At 41.9% G+C, this 20,443-nt stretch overlaps 1 protein-coding gene across 1 annotated transcript in view; it reads left to right on the top strand.

Annotated features, from left to right (window-relative positions):
- Nucleotides 1-20,443, top strand: part of LOC137326717 (ribosomal protein S6 kinase alpha-5) — a 218,586-nt gene that overhangs the window by 165,669 nt on the left and 32,474 nt on the right. Inside the window, exons 6-9 of the mRNA XM_067992069.1 lie at nt 10,587-10,670; nt 12,523-12,626; nt 13,474-13,624; nt 17,527-17,688. Coding sequence (XP_067848170.1) covers nt 10,587-10,670; nt 12,523-12,626; nt 13,474-13,624; nt 17,527-17,688 — 501 coding nt within the window. The remainder of the gene's footprint in view (nt 1-10,586; nt 10,671-12,522; nt 12,627-13,473; nt 13,625-17,526; nt 17,689-20,443) is intronic.

The following is a 20,443-nucleotide window of genomic DNA, read 5'->3' as shown; positions in this document are numbered from 1 at the left end:
GACTCAGGAGAGGTCCCGGCAGATTGGAAAACTGCTAATGTAACACCGTTATTTAAAAAGGGTAGTAGGCAGAAGGCTGGAAATTATAGGCCAGTTAGCTTAACATCTGTGGTGGGTAAAATTTTGGAGTCTATTATTAAGGAGACAGTAACGGAACATTTAGATAAGCATAATTTAATAGGACAAAGTCAGCATGGCTTTATGAAGGGGAAGTCATGTCTGACAAATTTGCTTGAGTTCTTCGAGGATATAACGTATAGGGTGGATAAAGGGGAACCAGTGGACGTAGTGTATTTAGACTTCCAGAAGGCATTCGACAAGGTGCCACATAAAAGATTATTACTTAAGATAAAAAATCACGGGATTGGGGGTAATATTCTGGCATGGGTGGAGGATTGGTTATCGAACAGGAAGCAGAGAGTTGGGATAAATGGTTCATTTTCGGACTGGCAACCAGTAACCAGTGGTGTTCCTCAGGGGTCGGTGCTGGGTCCCCAACTCTTTACAATCTATATTAACGATTTGGAGGAGGGGACCGAGTGCAACATATCAAAATTTGCAGATGATACAAAGATGGGAGGGAAAGTAGAGAGTGAGGAGGACATAAAAAACCTGCAAGGGGATATAGACAGGCTGGGTGAGTGGGCGGAGATTTGGCAGATGCAATATAATATTGGAAAATGTGAGGTTATGCACTTTGGCAGGAAAAATCAGAGAGCAAGTTATTTTCTTAATGGCGAGAGACTGGAAAGTACTGCAGTACAAAGGGATCTGGGGGTCCTAGTGCAAGAAAATCAAAAAGTTGGTATGCAGGTGCAGCAGGTGATCAAGAAAGCCAACGGAATGTTGGCTTTTATTGCTAGGGGGATAGAATATAAAAACAAGGAGGTATTGCTGCAGTTATATAAGGTATTGGTGAGACCGCACCTGGAATACTGCATACAGTTTTGGTCTCCATACTTAAGAAAAGACATACTTGCTCTCGAGGCAGTACAAAGAAGGTTCACTCGGTTAATCCCGGGGATGAGGGGGCGGACATATGAGGAGAGGTTGAGTAGATTGGGACTCTACTCATTGGAGTTCAGAAGAATGAGAGGCGATCTTATTGAAACATATAAGATTGTGAAGGGTCTTGATCGGGTGGATGCAGTAAGGATGTTCCCAAAGATGGGTGAAACTAGAACTAGGGGGCATAATCTTAGAATAAGGGGCTGCTCTTTCAAAACTGAGATGAGGAGAAACTTCTTCACTCAGAGGGTGGTAGGTCTGTGGAATTTGCTGCCCCAGGAAGCTGTGGAAGCTACATCATTAGATAAATTTAAAACAGAAATAGACAGTTTCCTAGAAGTAAAGGGAATTAGGGGTTATGGGGAGCGGGCAGGAAATTGGACATGAAGCTGAGTTCGGATCGGTCAATGCCCTGTGGGTGGCGGAGAGGGCCCAGGGGCTATGTGGCCGGCTCCGACTTCTTGTGTTCTTTAGATTTGTGGTTGGGATCAGATCAGCCATGATCTTATTGAATGGCGGAGCAGGCTCGAGGGGCCGATTGGCCTACTCCTGCTCCAATTTCTTATGTTCTTATGTTCTATTTACTTCGTGTGATTTTTGTTTTATGTAATATTTACATTCACCACAAAAGTTTAAAAACTTTTTTCTTCAATTTTTCTCCCGTTACTGTTCTGTTCTGGAGATGGACTCATGCTGAGGTACTGTTCCCTACACAGGTGTGCCTCTCTCGTATCTTCACTCCAGTGACTTTCCTGCACAAGTGAGCCTGATTGAGGAGTACTTACAGGACGTTTGACCACAGGGCCAAGCACAACCCTTGCCTCACCTGATAGCCCGGTAGGGATACTGTCAACAGAGATCACGTTGGCAGGAACTCTGCCCTTTTTTTTTCATTCTTTACCCAGAGGCACTGTGGCTTATTAAACAAATTTGCTGCTTCTTTCGCTCAGAGCAACTAACTCAGCACTGAGTTCTGACCACTATGGCTGGGTACCAGACACCACAGTGCATTTACCCACTTGACATTAGGGAAGCTACAAGCATTCTCTTTGTAGTGGAAACCTGCATGTGTCACAAAATTTTGGTTTTTAAATTAAATATTCTAGTGATTTAAGATGTACACTTTTGATCCGCATGAATTAATGGAATTACTGTTCCTTTCATTCAATGTTTGCCTTCCATGATTAGTTCTAACCTCAGGAAATTCAAACTTTGTTCTCCTTTTGATCAATCTGATCTCAAAAGTTCAAAATATAAAAGCATTTTCTTTCATCCAAGTGTCTGCTCTCCTTGATTGGAAGGCCTGTTACTGTTGCTTTTTGGTATAAAAGTCATTAACAGTAATCTCAGTCAACAGATGTCAGCCTTGGCTCAGTGGTAGCACTCTCACCTCTGGGTCAGAAGGTTGTGGGTTAAAACCCCAATCTATGCTAATGCTCCAGTATAGTACTGAGGGAGTACTGTACTGTCAAAGGTGCGGTCTTTCGGATGAGACGTTAAACTGAGGCCTCACCTGCCCTCTCGGGTGGACATAAAATATCCCACTATTTGAAGAACAGGAGAGTTCTCCCAGTGTCCTGCCCAATATTTATCCTTCAAACAACACCCAAAACAGATGATTAGGCCATTTATTTCATTGATGTTTGTGGAAGCTTGTTGTACACAAATTGGCTGCCGCGTTTCCTACACTACAACGGTGATTACGCTTCAAAAAGTACTTCATTGGTTGTAAAGTGCTTTAGGACGTCCTGAGGTCGTGAAAGGCTCTATATAAGTGCAAGTCTTTATTTCCTTTTCACTGGTTATCATGAAGCAGAAAACCATGAAGCAACCAAGCTTAGCATGTATGCTCACTGTGTAGACAATAATGAGCACAAACCCATTTCCTATCACCCTGTCAGTGCAGGACATTGGTTCATATGCTGTGTTCACCCTGTGATCTTTTTCTATATAGTATATATTTTAATTTAGAACAGCTAATTTTGTGTTGACCTGAATAAAAGTATTACTGTGTGTATGGGATTCAATTCTACCTTCATAGCTTCACTTTGCGCCCACTATATTTGTAGCTGTTATGTAAAATTTATTGAAATTAGAACCAATGGCACTTGGACATATGTAGTTAGAAAGTTATCTAATAGTTTTAGTATTGATTTTGTGAGGGGCATCTTGTTTTTTAAAAAAAAACTTCCTGAGCTGGATCTGTTTTACAAGAAAGGTTTGGATGAAGAAATCCTTCATTATCCCAGAATACCATCCCCATTGTCTTCCCTTTACACTTTAACGTCCATGTTAACAGGGAGAACAGGACCTTTGTTAAAGTCTCTTCCGAAGGACCTCACCCGAAGGACAGTGCAGCACCCTCTTGAGCAGGGCCCTCGAGTGCCAGCCAAGATTAAGTGCTCAAGCCCTGAAGTCGGGCTTGAACCTGTAACCTTCTGACTCTGGCAGCACTCTTGCTTCAATGAGCCGAGGCTGACACAACAGCAGTTGCAACAACAACTTGCAATCAAAGAGCTCCTCGTATGCAGGAAGACGCGAGTATAATCTAAAGGAAAGTGGGGTGACTTGAATTGAGGAAGCTGCAGAGGTGTCAATTTAGGGTCAAGCTGAAAATGACATTTATATGATTGTCATGGGTGGCACAAATTGCAAACCTACTTAAATATATGGGATGTGTTTATTTTTAAGAGCGACCTACATCAAAATAGGTCACCTTTTTAAACCAAACCTGGTCTGAGATCGACCGTGACCTAAATTCCTTCTTTTATTTTTACTGTATAGTGCTGTCCGAGAAGCTGTAGGATGGAAGAGCACAACATGACTTTGCGAAAAGGGTACAAAATCAAGAATGGCTTGAAATCCTTCAGTGAAGCTGTTATAAGGAAACCAATGGCTGCTTCACTGCATCTGAACAAACATTGACAACAAGCGTTGTAGATTTTTTTTAAAAATAGCCTTTAAAAAGCAAATCACGATACTGGCAAGTAATTCAGTGCTGAATTCAGTGTTTTCAGTTGTGGTAAAATGCATTTGCTCTGCATTTAGCTTGGAAAATTCAGTTTGTTGGGAGCCAAGCTTCGAATCATAAACGTGTATACCTGAGGCTGTCTTTGCCAGTCGAGTCAATCTGACATGACTACAAAGGAGTGGAGTCTCAGGAAGAGAAGGTGCCCAAGCGCAGCCAAACTAAATGTGTAGTGCGCAAGAAATCTTTAAAAAGGATTCAAATTGACAGAATGACAGAGGAATGAGTCTCATTTGCAACATGCTTACTTTTTTAAAAACTAGGTTAGACCTAACTCCCAATATATTGGTTTTACATTAGTGGTGTCCCCCTGTCCCTTCCCTGTACCATAATATTGCAATTATTCCTCCCTTCCATAATGGAAGTGATCTTTTCCAATTCCTTCCCTGAGGCTGCTTTTCATTCCAGCATTCTTCCAAACTTTGCTATTTGTTTTGAGAGATGACTCCCTCAAATTGCTTAGAATGCAACTTATATTATCGTTATACATGGACTTTTGATATTTGACATTCTAATATAGAGTGTTAAATTTTCACATTATAACCACTTGAACCATGAACAGCATACAATAGTACAATTGTAGATTCTATGCTTTGAAACATGGGCTGTGCCTGGAGAGAGCATTTTGAGCTGTATGGTGCTAGGTTGAAGTATTGGTAAATGCCATCAGGAGAGCAGTTTCAGGTTATAAATCAGGCATATCACACAGCATTAAAATGTATTGACTTAAGTTCAGTTTTCTTATTCTATTTTCCCTATGGTATATTGGTACCAATGCTAAATAAAACTGGTGACAACATAGTTATATAGTATAGTACAGCACAGGAGGAGGCCATTTGGCCCATCATGCCTGTGCCGTCTCTTTGAAAGAGCTATCCAATTAGTCCCGCTCATCTGCTCTTTCCCCACCAGGTATGGAAGGGTTGTCTTATGAGGAAAGATTGAACAGGCTAGGTCTATATTCATTGGAATTTAGAAGAATGAGAGGAGACTTTATTGAAACATACAAGATTCTGAGAGGACTCGATAGGGTAGATGCTGAGAGGATGTTACCCCTCGTGGGGGAATCTAAAACTAGGGGGCATAGTCTCAGAATAAAGGGTGGCCCATTTAAGATGGAGATGAGGAGGAATTTCTTCTCCCAGAGGGTCGTGAATCTTCGGAATTCTTTACCCCAAAAAGCTGTGAAGGCTGAGTCATTGAATATAGTCAAGGCTGAGTTAGACAAATTTTTGATCAGCAAGGGAGTGAAAGGATATGGGGAAAGGGCGGGAAAGTGGAGTTGAGGTAAAAATCAGATCAACCATGATCTCATTAAATGGCAGAGTAGGCTCGAAGGGCTGAAGGGCCAGCTCCTGCTTCTATCTCTTATGGTCATCGCCCATTGTTCACTCCTTGCATGTCTATCAGAGGACTTCTTTAATGTTGATGCCGGTAGCTCAAAACATTTTTTTTTTAAAAACAAAGTAGTGAAGTGGAGCATCACTGATCAGTAATTCGTTTCAAATGGTAAAAATGTTGATCAGGCTCCAATTATTGTCAATTAAGCCTGGGGAATGCTATACAGAGTTTTAATCCATTGTTTGAAGGCAGCCCCAAATTGTAATATGTATGGGGACATGAGATCCATTTAGCTTATTGAATGCTTTCTCTTTACCCAGGAATAGAGCGACAGCATGAAAATTGGAACATTTAACACTTTCCTAATCTTAAATCCTGTTTCTTCTTTTAGTTTTAAATAGATAAATACCCTTGAACCCAAATACTGAAGCTCCATTTTTGCCTGTTATATGTATTTTTTGCATGTTAACTTTGTGATGATGCTTGGTCTATTGAAAAATGTTATACTTACCTCAACAGCTGTACACTGGAAGTTCCCATATTCTGTCTGTCAAACAATACTGGATCTACCCCGTTAGCGATGAAATGAAAATGCTGTACATTTTTTTTTTACATACAATTCAACATTTTTTTAAAAAGCAAAACGGAAAGCATCGATTAAACCGAATTATTTCAACCAAAACAAAAAGGCTAAAATAAGCACCGGAAAATCCATACATAGCTCTGCGTCATGAAGTCCGCTTGATTATTATGTGGTAGACAGAATTGTTTCAAAGTGTACAGCCATGAGTGGAGACAGAAATTAAACCTAGGGACATTTTGGGGAAGTGGGAAGAGAAGGAAAGTAACATTAGGCAATACAGTCCACAGTGTGGAGAGAGAGATGACCACAATGTTGTTAAGCTGTCCCTACAGTCTGTATTGGTGGTGGATAGGTCAACCAAACATCTTGTTCATCCAGGAAACAAAACTTTTTTTTTGCTTATAAAGCTTGATTTCCCATTGCACAAACATACTGCTCTTTAGAAAAAGAATTCACATTACAAATTCGGGGCAGCTATTTCAACATCTCAAGTAGTAGGGTCGATTATAGCGTATTGACAAAACCACTTTAACCCTTTTATTGGCCATGTAGATAAATCTGGATTCCATTTAACAGCTAGTTTTTATTTTGGTATGTTTTCTTTCTTTCCCTTTTCTTTGCTGTGTCTAGTGACAAGGCAGCTTCCTGTCCCTTCTAGATGGTAACTGTAGATAATGTGACATACGCCTTTTCTGAGGTCGAGCATTTCCTTCGAATGCAGTACTTAGTTACATTTCAAACACTCATATAAACCACAGTTTATTAGCCACAGATGTGCTTTGCAATATGAATCACCTATTTAATGCACAAATCACCAAAAGAACAAGATGAGCAATATAAAAACCCATTTTTTTAACAACATATTCTTCTTCACTTATGTAGTCTCTGCAGCTGAAGAATTGTAACTGAGAGGCCACTTGAGGAAAATCACATGGTGAATTTCTTTTTAAGATGACTGGCCTTGCACCAAACACATGCCTTTCTTGCTTTTTCTGTGTCCTATAAATGCACCCTAGTGATCATCAGTTTGTGCCCCACAAGCTTTTAGTAGTAGCCTTCATGTTTGTATATGTCTGTAATGCCTTTACTCAAGTCTATGAAATGATGTTGGAATGTGACACTCTTCTGTTTGATATCTCTTGTACAGGCATGGCTTGGTGCTATATAAAATCTGCTCAGATTTCTCTTATTTTTATATCTGGATGGATAGCTAGAACTTGGAATGAACTAAGGGAGTCCATTCACAGTGAGTGGACCTTACCCGTTACCAACCTGCCACTGCCCAAAGGTTATCATTGACACTGCTTGGTCTTCAGACCAAGGTTTAATCCCTACCTTCCAGTGACTGGAGACTGATCAGTGTGGGTTTCTAGAGCAATGATAAGATCCTCTTTGACACCAGAGGATGTGCAATGTAATCTGGTTCAAGGGGTTAGAGTCATAGAGTTATACAGCACGGATAGAGGCCCTTCGGCCCATCGTGTCCGCGCCGGCCATCAAGCCCTGTCTAATCCCATATTCCAGCATTTGGTCTGTAGCCTTGTATGCTATGGCATTTCAAGTGCTCATCCAAATGCTTCTTGAATGTTGTGAGGGTTCCTGCCTCCACAACCCTTTCAGGCAGTGAGTTCCAGACTCCAACCACCCTCTGGGTGAAAAAGTTCTTTCTCAAATCCCCTCTAAACCTCCCACCTTTTACCTTGAATCTATGCCCCCTTGTTATAGAACCCTCAACGAAGGGTAAAAGTTCCTTAGTATCCATCCTATCTGTGCCCCTCATAATTTTGTACACCTCAATCATGTCCCCCCTCAGCCTCCTCTGCTCCAAGGAAAACAAACCCAATCTTCCCAGTCTCTCTTCATAGCTGAAGCGCTCCAGCCCTGGTAACATCCTGGTGAATCTCCTCTGCACCCTCTCCAAAGCGATCACATCCTTCCTGTAGTGTGGCGACCAGAACTGCACACAGTACTCCAGCTGTGGCCTAACCAGTGTTTTATACAGCTCCATCATAACCTCCTTGCTCTTATATTCTATGCCTCGGCTAATAAAGGCAAGTATCCCATATGCCTTCTTTACCACCTTATCTACCTGTTCCGCCGCCTTCAGGGATCTGTGAACTTGCACACCAAGATCCCTCTGACCCTCTGTCTTGCCTAGGGTCCTCCCATTCATTGTGTATTCCCTTGTCTTGTTAGTCCCTCCAAAGTGCATCACCTTGCACTTTTCCGGGTTAAATTCCATTTGCCACTGTTCCGCCCATCTGACCAACCCATCTATATCGTCCTGCAGACTGAGGCTATCCTCCTTGCTATTTACCACCCTACCAATTTTTGTATCATCAGCGAACTTACTGATCATACCTTTTACATTCATATCCAAGTCATTAATGTAGACCACAAACAGCAAGGGACCCAGCACCGATCCCTGTGGTACCCCACTGGCCACAGGCTTCCAGTCACAAAAACAACCTTCGACCATCACCCTCTGCCTTCTGCCACTAAGCCAGTTTTGTATCCAAAGTGCCAAGGCACCCTGGATTCCATGGGCTCGCACCTTCTTGACCAGTCTCCTGTGCGGGACTTTATCGAAGGCCTTACTGAAATCCATGTATACCACATCCACTGCGTTACCCTCATCCACATGCCTAGTCACCCCCTCAAAAAATTCAATCAAATTAGTCAGACATGATCTTCCCTTGACAAAGCCATGTTGACTATCCCTGATTAATCCTTGCTTCTCCAAGTGGAGACTAATTTTGTCCTTCAGAATTTTTTCCAATAATTTTCCTACCACTGATGTTAAGCTCACTGGCCTGTCGTTCCCCGGTTTTTCCCTACTCCCCTTCTTGAATAATGGTACTACATTAGCGGTTCTCCAGTCCTCTGGCACATCCCCTGTGGCCAGAGAGGTTCTGAATATATGTGTTAGAGCCCCCGCAATCTCCTCCTAGCCTGGGATACATTTCGTCCGGGCCTGGGGATTTATCCATTTTTAGGCCTGCTAAAACCGCCAATACCTCCTCCCGCTCGATGTTAATATGTTCGAGTATATCACAGTCCCCCTGCCGTATTTCTATGTCTACATCGTCTTTCTCCATAGTGAAAACAGATGCAAAAAATTCATTTAGAACCCCTCCTACATCTGCCGGCTCCACACACACATTGCCATTTTTGTCCCTAATGGGCCCTATTTTTTCCCTAATCATCCTCTTACCCTTAATATACTTATAAAACATCTTAGGATTTTCCTTTATTTTGCTCGCCAGTGTTATTTCATGGCCCCTCCTTGATCTCCTAATTTCTTTTTTAAGTATCCCCCTGCACTTTTTGTACTCCTCTAGGGCTTCCTCCGTCTTTAGCCTTTTGTATCTGCCAAAAGCCCTCCTTTTTTTCCTAATCCATTCTCGTATATCCCCTGACATCCAAGGTTCCCAAGGGTTATGAGGGAAGAGCCATTTGATTGGGCTCGGTATTGCTTGGCATTCCTCTTTCCCGCACTGTGGGAGAACCGTCACCACACGGACTGCAGCGGTTCAAGAAGGCGGCTCACCATCACCTTCTCAAGGGCAATTAGGGATGGGCAATAAATGCCGGCCTCGCCAGCAACGCCCACATCCCATGAACGAATTTTTAAAAATTATTTGACCTAGAGACCCTGTTGGCACCTAGTTTCCAGTATTCATTTCTGGACCATGTTCAACCCCATGATGCTGCCTTAACTAAGACCATTAACTTTAACTGATGAACTAAGGAGAGGCAAAATAGTTGCTGGTCTGGAAGTCAACCTAGGTGATGTTTTTCTTCAATGGATCTGTAGCCAATATATCGTAACTGTGAGGGGTTCTTCATAATTAATGTGATCACTAAAGAATTGACACATATATCTTGATGCTGATGACTCTAAGGATTAAAGACCTTTCATTGAATCAGTGCCAGCAGTTCTAAGTTCCTTATCTGGAATTTAAACTGGAGGTTTTGGTGGGGGGACAGGGGGGGAAGGTGAACAAAACTTTGCAGCCTTCCGAGAAGGAAACTGTGAACAAATAAAATATGTTTAATACTGAAATCGTAGATGCTAACCCCTGCCACAGCAATGGAGTTAATTCTCAACATCTTATGAGATCCACAACGTACAGTTATTCTTGTGTGCTGCCGCAAGGAGCTTAGATATGAGATAAGTTTGTCAGTTTTATAACACCCAGTATGGAGAGACCACAGAATGTATTGAACTTGATTTCATGAACCAATGCTCATGTGGAGCGTAAACGTAGGCATGGACTTGTTGGGCCGAATGGCCTGTTTCTGTGCTGTACATTCTATGTAATACCAAAGCATGGAGGACATTGTATGGTTCCAAGTCCAGCAAAAGAATGGCAAGCTTTCTCTCCACAGCAAGAATCGTGTACTCCCTAGCTGACACTAAGATTTAAAGCATATCATTGTATTATTCATCTCAGATTGGCATTCCGGGAAGGAAGAAGGATTTTGATGACCTGAGCTGTGGCTAAAGTCCTACGATTGCTTTTCCAGCATGTTCTGTTATGGAAAATTCTGATTTTTGTGCTAGTTTTAAAATTGTGTTTCAGATCTGATTTTAATTCCTTATATTTTTCTTTTTAACTCCAGAATGAACGAGCATATTCCTTTTGCGGAACAATAGAGTACATGGCTCCAGAAATTGTTCAAGGAGGAGATGCGGGGCATGATAAGGTATATGATCTCTGCCAAATATTTGCATTGTATTGCAAACGATTTGCCTAGAATCAGTACTTGGTGTGGATAGTCACTACAGTAGTCCTGCCGTACTATTCAGTGCTTAATGTCTGCGCTTCAGTAGCATTTTCATACTTCATAACTATAGCATTGTAAATTTGGCTCAAAAGTTCATTCTTTACACAGTTTCAGTCCTTAATTTTAAAAAATGCCATTAACCCCATAATTGGCTCAAAAGATAAAGATTTTTTAATTGAATTTTCAAGCTTTCAATCAAAGAACAAGAAATCCATTCTGTAAATAATCATCGTTGACAATTAGAAAGAAAAACAAAGGAACTGCAGCTGCTGCTAATCACGAGTCTTGCCTAACTGCGCACTTTATAGTAGAAAAGTTATTAATATTTTAAATGAGACTTGTCTGAAGTGAATCTTTGAGAAGTCAATCTCCAGGTCTTTTGATAAATGCAAAGAAACTCAGAAATCCCCTTGGTGCCAATTCAGGAATCTACTGATGTGTGCTGGGAAATTCTGCAATCTGCACATGCTCAGAATGCACAAGTTGCAAGCTGGGAAATTCTGCAATCTGTACCTGGTCAGAATGCACAGATGTGGTTGGAGGTTCTGTGGAGATGTTCTGGGGTAAGAATTTCCAGTTGAAGTGCAAGCTTTTGAGACAGGCTGGAGCCATGAACTAAAAACTTTAAGGAAGGCACTTAAAGACACATCAGGCAATTCAATAACAATCCAGTTACACTTCTAAATTACCCAGTTGAGAGGACAGCGTTCTCAACATTGTAGCTGTTGGCTTACCAACTGTGATTATATTTTTAATTGTAAACAATTTTACAACACCAAGTTATAGTCCAACAATTTTTATTTGAAATCTACAAGCTTTCGGAGGCTTCCTCCTTCGTCAGGTAAATGTTCAGGAGCTCCTCGAAGCCTACGCATTTATACATATAGAACAATACATGGTGTTTGCAGACTGCCCCTGCAACTGCCCGTTGCCAAGGCAATCACCATATTCAGACAGAGAGGTGTCACCTACAGAACCCCCGAATACACATTCAACAAAAAAACAAACAGGGAAAAAAAAACAGAGAGAGGCAGAAACATCCGGAAGGCAGAGAAAGCCAGCAAATGACCCATTATATTAAAAACAGATAGCTTTTGTTCGCTGGTGGGGTAACGTGTAGCGTGACATGAACCCAAGATCCCGGTTGAGGGCGTCCTCATGGGTGCGGAACTTGGCTATCAATTTCTGCTCGACGATTTTGCGTTGTCGTGTGTCTCGAAGGCTGCCTTGGAGAATGCTTACCCGAAGATCGGTGACTGAATGTCCTTGACTGCTGAAGTGTTCCCCGACTGGGAGGGAACCCTCCTGTCTGGCGATTGTTGCGCGGTGTCCGTTCATCCGTTGTCGCAGTGTCTGCATAGTCTCGCCAATGTACCATGCTCCGGGGCATCCTTTCCTGCAACGTATGAGGTAGACAACGTTGGCCGAGTCACAGGAGTATGAACCATGCACCTGGTGGGTGGTGTCCTCTCGTGTGATGGTGGTATCTGTGTCGATGATCTGGCATGTCTTGCAGCGTTTAATGACTGCATTGTTGCAGTGTGTTACATGCTGTAGTTCTGTACTTGTAAAGTGAATCTCATTAAGCAGAGCAGCTCTTAGCTAACAAAACTTAGCATTGTTCAACAAAGAACCAAATTAAAGGAAGTATTTTTTTCTGCCCATATAACTTTTTCTGTTTTTTTCTCTCTAGGATATACAAGTAAATCATTCAAGTGAATGCGGTAGCAGATAAGACTGTAACTTAACACTTGCCCTCTTTTTTGTTTAGGCTGTAGATTGGTGGAGCCTTGGAGTCCTGATGTATGAGCTGCAAACGGGATCATCACCTTTTACTGTTGATGGAGAAAGGAATTCACAAACCGAAATTTCAAAGTAAGGAGTGTAATTGCTGTTGCTAGATGAACTTCACCAGATAATTAAAGACGAGGGAGGTGCCATTTGACCCATCTTAGTTCCTCCATTCAGAAAGATCCTAGAGTTCCCCCCTCCCCCGCATTGGAACATCCGGTAGTCCCCTACATGATTCCAGGGTTTTCACCTCTACTACTCTTAAATGGAAATCCATTCCAGGTGTTCGTCAATCTTTGTGTGAAGAGGAATTTCCTGATATCAGTCTTAAAATTACCGTTTACTAGCTTGAGCCGATGTCCCCTTATTCTACTCCCACAACTTAGTTCAAAATATTGATTGAGGTTTACTTTTTCCTTGCTGTAACAATCTTGTATATCTGTCCGATCACCCATCAGATGCCTCTTTTCTACGCTGAAAAGCCCAAGTTTCTCCAGAACTCCAGTATCTTTCAGCTGTATCCTTAGTTATGTAAACACAATCTATGGAGTATGTGTCGCCTATTTCTCCTTCCCATGTGTAATATTTTATACCTGTCTGCGTTAAACTTCTTCTGCCATTGTTCTGCCCACATACGAATTTTGCCTAACTCATTCTGTAATTTCTAAGATGCCTCTTCCACTTCCCCAACAGGTTTGGTATTATTTGTAAATTTATTCACTTTGCCTTGAGTTTTTGAATCCATGTCATTTATGTAAATAAGAAACTGGAGTGCCCCCAACACAGATCCCAAAGGTACCCCACTCAGTACTTGCCACTCAATCCAACATGAAGCCGAAAGGATAGCATTTGAGCTCACTGAGTGATCTAGTCCCCCTTTCACAGTTTAACAATTAAACTATTTGTTGTCTTTTTTCCCCCCTTTCCCCAGGAGAATTCTAAAAAGTGATCCTCCATATCCTCCGGAAATTGGTCCTTTAGCTAAAGATGTAATGAAGCAGCTCCTGATTAAAGATCCGAAGAAAAGGTTGGGTTCTGGTCCAGGAGGTGATGAAGAAATTAAGTCTCACCCTTTCTTCCAGGTGAGGAAAGAAAAATGTTGGAATCTGGGACTTCTCCAGTGGCAAATATTGAACCGTATCGTCCTTTCAATAGTTGTCAATGGAATCCTGTTTATATGCAATAGATTAGAACGGACAAAAACATTGTTTGTAGCCAGGTTATGGTTGTAGCTGCATTAACAAAGAACTGCAGATGATGGAAATCTGGAACAAAAGCAAAGAATGCTGGAAATGCTCACCAGGTCAGACAGCATCTGTGGAGGGAGCAGTGGAGTTGACATTTCAGGTGTGGACCACTCTTCAGTACATTAGCTACACTAATGCTTGTTATTTGAGGAGCAGATATTATTCTGCGTTTGTGTCAGTGTATGTGTGTCTGTGCTTTTTGCCCGCCTTGTTCCTGCTTCTTCCAGCAAACTGTTTTCATTGGAAAAAAATCTGAGTTTGGAGGCTTATTTAGTACATGTGTGGGGAGCCCTGCTCGTCCTTACTTTATAGTGTTGCGACGTGCTAATTTTCTGTTCATTGTAGAGGCTTTGTGTGGAATAAGTTGCGTTGTAGCACTGGCTCCTTGTATCTGTGTCTCATAACCATGCACTATTTAGTCTGGTACAAACATTTTGTAATTTGAGCATTCTGAGGTGGACATTAAGAAGTATTGTATCATTGATGCATTATCATTCCGTAGACATTTCTATATAAATGATTCTTATAGTAAATGTTTTCTAGCAAACCTAAATTTTAACTTTTTCTTTTCGCTGACGATATTTTAAAGTTTTGATAAATGTGCATTCAGGGCTTTTGAAATTCTTAGTATGTTAAATTTAGATGGATTGCTGAAGTGAATCTTTCAATAACTGCACTACCCCCTAGTGGTAGCCCTTGTCCAGTATCATGATACTTCTGATCCAAATATCTTATTCAGAGTGCTCAACAAAACAGCCAGCAAATGACAGTGAAGGCCACTTGCATGGAGAGACCATCACTGTAGTACCGAAGTAACCGCATTGACCAAGACAAAGTTAAGATTTTTCACTCAAAGGTGTATTTGGAGTCACTGGCAGAGCCATTGGTGAGGGGGGTGAGTTGGGTCATGACCCCCATCCCGCCCTCCCCAATAATTTCGAGGTTGACCAATGCCATTTTGGAAGACTGCCTCCATTTTAAGAACATAAGAAATAGGAGCAGGAGTAGGCCATACTGCCCCTTGAGCCTGCTCTGCCATTTAATAAGATCATGGCCGATCTTCGACCTCAACTCCACTTTCCTGCCCTATCTCCATATACCTTGATTCCCTTAGAGTCCAAAAATCTATCGATCTCAGTCTTTAATGTACTTAAGACTGAGCATGCACAGCCCTCTGGGGTAGAGAGTTTCAAAGATTCACTACCCTCTTCATCTTAGTCCTAAATCGCCCACCCCTTGTCCTGAGACTATGCCCCCTAGTTCTGGACTCCCCAGCTAGGGAAAACAGCATCACTGCATCTACTCTATTAAGCCCTGTATGAATTTTATACGTTTCAATAAGATCACCTCTCATTCTTCTAAACTCCAGAGAGTTGCTCCCTGGAAACTTTGTCACCCGTCTTCGGTCCCTGGTTTCGGTCGGCAAGTCTGTGCGGTTTCCGTCTCGGCCTTCGAACTAGGTAATTCCCCAGTTCCCAGTTCTGTCCTTTTCCTGCCAAGTTCATCAGATCTTGAATTCGACCCTCTCCCCAAATCGGCCAAACCTAGCTCTGCTACCGTTCCGAGTTAAACGTAACGGTGCTGATTATAGACAAGGTACTTTAGAAATTGCTACTGAAATCAGGAAATTACATTATTTTTGAAAGGTTACAGAACATAGAGCCTCAACAGCTGTTGGCAACTAAATCTGAGTTGCAGAAATCCTGAGTACACTGCGTTATCTTATCAAATAAATGATTCATTTGTTGACTGCTGAAAATTTTAATTTAAATGCAGGTTAATGCTTCCTGCTCCTGTGAATTGAAACAGATGTTTACCTGCTTATAATTTCTGGACTGAGGCTACTAGGCAGTAGAATTTGGGTGTACTGCTGGGTTACAGCAGTTATTTGCTATAGAAATGAAGAAAAAAACTTTGCATTTATTTAGTGCCTTTTACATCCTCAGGTTGGCTCAAAGTGCTTCACAGCTAATGAATTGCATTTTTAAAGTATAGTCACTGTTGTTTTGTAGGCAAACATGACAGCCAATTTGTGCGTAGCAAAGTGCCTCAAACAGCAATGTGATAAATGACCAGTTAATCTGTTGATGAAGATGTCACTTGGGGGTAAATATTGGTTAGGACACTGGGAGAACCCTCCTGCTCTTGGAATAGTGCCGTGGGCTCCTTTGCATCCACCTAATGAGGTGGATGGGGCCTCAGTTTAATATCTCTTCTGAAAGGCAGCACCTTGAACAATGCAGCTCTCCCTCAGTACAGCTGTGAAGTGCCTGCACAGATGATGTGCTCAAGTCTCTTGAGTGGGGCTTAAAACCATGACCTTTTGTACAATTTTAATAGGAGTCACTGGAGAGCAATGAAGAGCAGTGCCCCTGGCTAATTTCCACCCCCGACCATCCCCTAACACAAGTGCTATGGGCAAGTGTAGTGCTGCTACACTGTTAAAATGTAGGAAATGTTCCAATGAGGTGATGTCCAGATAATTTTTTTTTAGTGATGTTGGTTATGGGATAAATATTGATCAGGACACCAGGAGAACTCCCTTGCTCTTCTTCGAATAATGTCATGGGATCTTTTACATCTACCTGAGGGCAGGCTGAATCTCGGTTTAACTTCAAATCTGAGTCCACATCAATTTTAAAATACTTATAGTAGAAAATCATCAGTAGATCGTACCCTCCACTAAGTGTTAGACTAGAAAAATAAATGCCAGCTGTGACAGTTAATATAGCCATAATAATTCTGCAGTGGATTTTTCTGCTCTTCATCTCTGCTGTGTGCAAGAGAGATACAGAGGTTGATCCTGCAATCCAGAATTAATCTTTTCAAATTCTAGCTGCCATGTTTGATTTCTCTCATCTGTGCCTCGTTAGAAGGGGCACTAATTGACCTCAGTGGCCCAGGTTAGCCAGAGTTCCCTTTCCGAATCACCATCCAGCAACCCCTGCTGTAAGTGTGCAAGCATCGAGGTGTGGCAATGATAGAATTGGTCACAACTATGATGTCTCCTGCAGTGAAATAATCTGCTGACAGACACCAACAAGCCTTACACTTAAGGAACAGCCACTTGGGCGACTGGTACCTGTAGAACCATATTGTTCTCAGACACCCCATCCATCACCGTAAACATTCACTTCCTCCACCACTGGCGTACCGTGGCTGCAGTGTGTACTATCCACAGGATGCACTGCAGCAACTCACCAAGGTTTCTTCGACAGCTCCTCTCAAACCCACGACCATCACCACCTAGAAGGGCAAGGGCAACAGGTCCATGGGAACACCATCACCTCCAAGTTCCCCTCCAAGTCACACACCATCTCGACTTGGGCATATATCGCTGTTCCTCATCGGCGCTGAGTCAAAATCCTTGAACTCCCTACCTAACTAGCACTGGGATTACCTTCACCACACGGGACTGCAGTGTTTCAAGAAGGCAGCGCACCACCACTTTCTCAAGGGCAACTAGGGATAAGCAATAATTGCTGGCCTTGTTGGCCATGCCCATATCCCAAGAATGAACTATTGCTTTTTTAATGTATTATGGTGGAGCGTATTGTGTGACTGTTTCAGATATCGGAAATTGCAGTTATTAATCATAACTAACGCATGAGCAGATAGATTTGTCACATTTTATTTCTATGTTCAGGACATTTTACTATGCTAAAGGTGCTCTTTAAATGCAAGTTGTTGGTGCTCGTTGTTAGTAACCTCTTTTGTTATGCTTTTGATATTGGCAGAAAATAAACTGGGATGAGTTATGTGCCAAAAACATCGAAGCTCCATTTAAACCAGTTATCAGGGATGAGCTCGACGTTAGCAATTTTGCTGAAGAGTTTACGGAAATGGATCCTACATACTCGCCTGCAGCATTGCCTCAGAACTCCGATAGGATCTTTCAGGTCAGTATTGTTGAAACAATGTCGAAGCTTTTAAATTAGATTCTTTGGAGAACATTTGACTTTCCTCCTTCAAAACCGTTCTTTTATCCAACTTCAAAGATTAAAGTTTAATCCACAACGTTTTGCTAAATGGTTAATCAGCCCGTCAGATGTTACAAGTAGTATGAACGAACTTCAGTCACCAGATGGTCAGTAGCAGCCTTGAGGCAATAAGAAAAGATGCTAATGAATAGGCACCTACGTCCTATACACAACAGAATGCATATTGGTTATTATACGGTGATCACAATATGACCTTTGGGCGCCGGACACTTCGACTTAGTGGCCGTTGTAAATGAAGATAATTCTCTTCTCACTCACCCATCCAACCCACAAGACCATAAGAGATAGGAGCAGGAGTAGGCCATTCGGCCCCTCGAGCCTGCTCCGCCATTCAATGAGATCATGGCTGATCTGATTTTTACCTCAACTCCACTTGCCCGCCTTTTCCCCATATCCTTTGACTCCCTTGCTGATCAAAAATTTGTCTAACTCAGCCTTGAATGTATTCAATGACTCAGCCTCCACAGCTTTTTGGGGTAAAGAATTCCAAAGATGCACGACCGTCTGGGAGAAGAAATTCCTCCTCATTTCCGTCTTAAACGGGCGACACCTTATTCTGAGACTATTCCCCCTAGTTTTAGATTCCCCCATGAGGGGTAACATCCTCTCAACATCCACCCTATCGAGTCCCCTCAGAATCTTGTATGTTTCAATAAGATCTCCTCTCATTCTTCTAAACTCCAATGAGTATAGATCCAACCTGTTCAATCTTTCCTCGTAAGGCAACCCTTCCATACCCGGAATCAACCCAGTGCACCTTCTCTGAACTGCCTCCAATGCAAGTATGTCCTTCCTTAAATAAGGGCACCAGAACTGTACGCAGTACTCCAGGTGTGGTCTCACCAGCAACCTGTACAGTTGTAGCATGACCTCCCTGCTTTTATACTCCATCCCCCTAGAAATAAAGGCCAATATTCCGTTTGCCTTCCGGATTACCTGCTGCACCTGTATGTTGACTTTTTGTGTTTCATGTACGAGGACACCCAGATCCCTCTGTACTACAGCATTTTGTAGTATTTCTCCATTCAAATAATAATTCGCTTTTTTATTTTTCCTCCCAAAGTGGATGACTTCATATTTTCCCACATTATATTACATCTGCCAAATTTTTGCCCATTCGCTTAACCTGTCACTATCCCTCTGCAAACACTTTGTGTCCTCATCGCAACTTGCTTTTCCAGCTAGCTTTGTATCATCAGCAAATTTGGCCACAAGACACTCCGTTCCTTCATCCAAGTCATTGATATATGTTGTAAATAGTTGAGGCCCCAGCTCTGATCCCTGTGGCACCCCACGAGTTACAGATTGCCATTTTGAAAATGACCCTTTTATCCCAACTCTTTGTTTTCTATTAGTTAGCCAAACCTCTGTCCATGCCAGTATATTACCCCCAACACCATGAGCTCTTATCTTGTGCAGTAATCTTTTATGTGGCACCTTATCGAATGCCTTTTGGAAATCCAAATATACTGCATCCATTGGTTCCCCTTTATCAACCCTGCCTGTTACTTCCTCAAAGAACGCTAATAAATTTGTCAGACATGATTTCCCCTTCATAAAACCATGTTGACTCTCCTTGATTGTATTAGGAGTCTCCAAATGTCCTGCTACTACTTCCTTAATAATGGATTCTAGCATTTTCCCAATGACAGATGTTAGGCTAACTGGTCTATAGTTACCTGCTTTCTGACTCACTCCCTTCTTGAATAGGGGTGTTATGTTTGCAGTTTTCCAATCCGCTGGGACCTTTCCAGAATCTAGTGAATTCTGGAAGATTACAACCAATTCATCCACTATCTGTAGCCACTTCCTTTAAGACCCTCGGATGCAAGCTATCAGGTCCAGGGGACTTGTCAGCCTTTAGACCCATTAGTTTACTTAGTACTTTTTTTCTAGTAATAGTGATTGTTTTTAGTTCCTTTGCCCCTTGATTTTCTACTATTATTGGTATGTTATTAGTGTCTTCTACTGTGAAGACAGATACAAAATATCTGTTCAATTCCTCTGCCATTTCCTTGTTTTCCATTATTATTTCCCCCGTCTCATCCTCCAAGGGACCAATGTTTACTTTAGCTACCCTCTTCCTTTTTATATACTTATAGAAGCTTTTACTGTCAGTTTTTATATTTCTTGCTAGTTTACTCTCATAATTTATTTTCTCCCTCTTTATTATTCTTTTAGTCATCCTTTGCTGGTTTTTAAAGTTTTCCCAATCTTCGGGCTTACCAGTAATCTTTGCCATGTTGTATGCTTTTTCTTTTAACCTGATACCATCCTTGACTTCCTTAGTTAGTCATGGTTGGTTCACCCTTTTTGTGGAGTCTTTCCTCCTCACAGGGATATATTTTTGTTGCAAGTCCTAAAATATCTTTTTAAATGTTTGCCACTGCTTATCCACCATCATACCATCTAATCTGTTTACCCAGTCCACTTTAGCCAATTCCGCCCTCATTCCTTTATAATTGCCCTTATTTAAGTTTAATACAATAGTTTCAGACCCAAGATCCTCGCTCTCAAACTGGATGTGAAATTCTATCATGTTATGATCACTGCTTCCCAAGGGATCCTTTACTTTGAGATCATTAATTCATCCTATTTTGTTACCCATTACCAGATCCAAAATGGCCTGTTCCCTGGTTGGTTCCCCGATTGT

The sequence above is a fragment of the Heptranchias perlo genome, chromosome 10, assembly GCF_035084215.1.
Source record: "Heptranchias perlo isolate sHepPer1 chromosome 10, sHepPer1.hap1, whole genome shotgun sequence".
In the NCBI taxonomy this organism is placed as follows: domain Eukaryota; kingdom Metazoa; phylum Chordata; class Chondrichthyes; order Hexanchiformes; family Hexanchidae; genus Heptranchias; species Heptranchias perlo.
The sequence above is the reverse complement of the archived record's forward strand: the minus strand, read 5'-3'. Positions and strand labels throughout refer to the sequence as shown.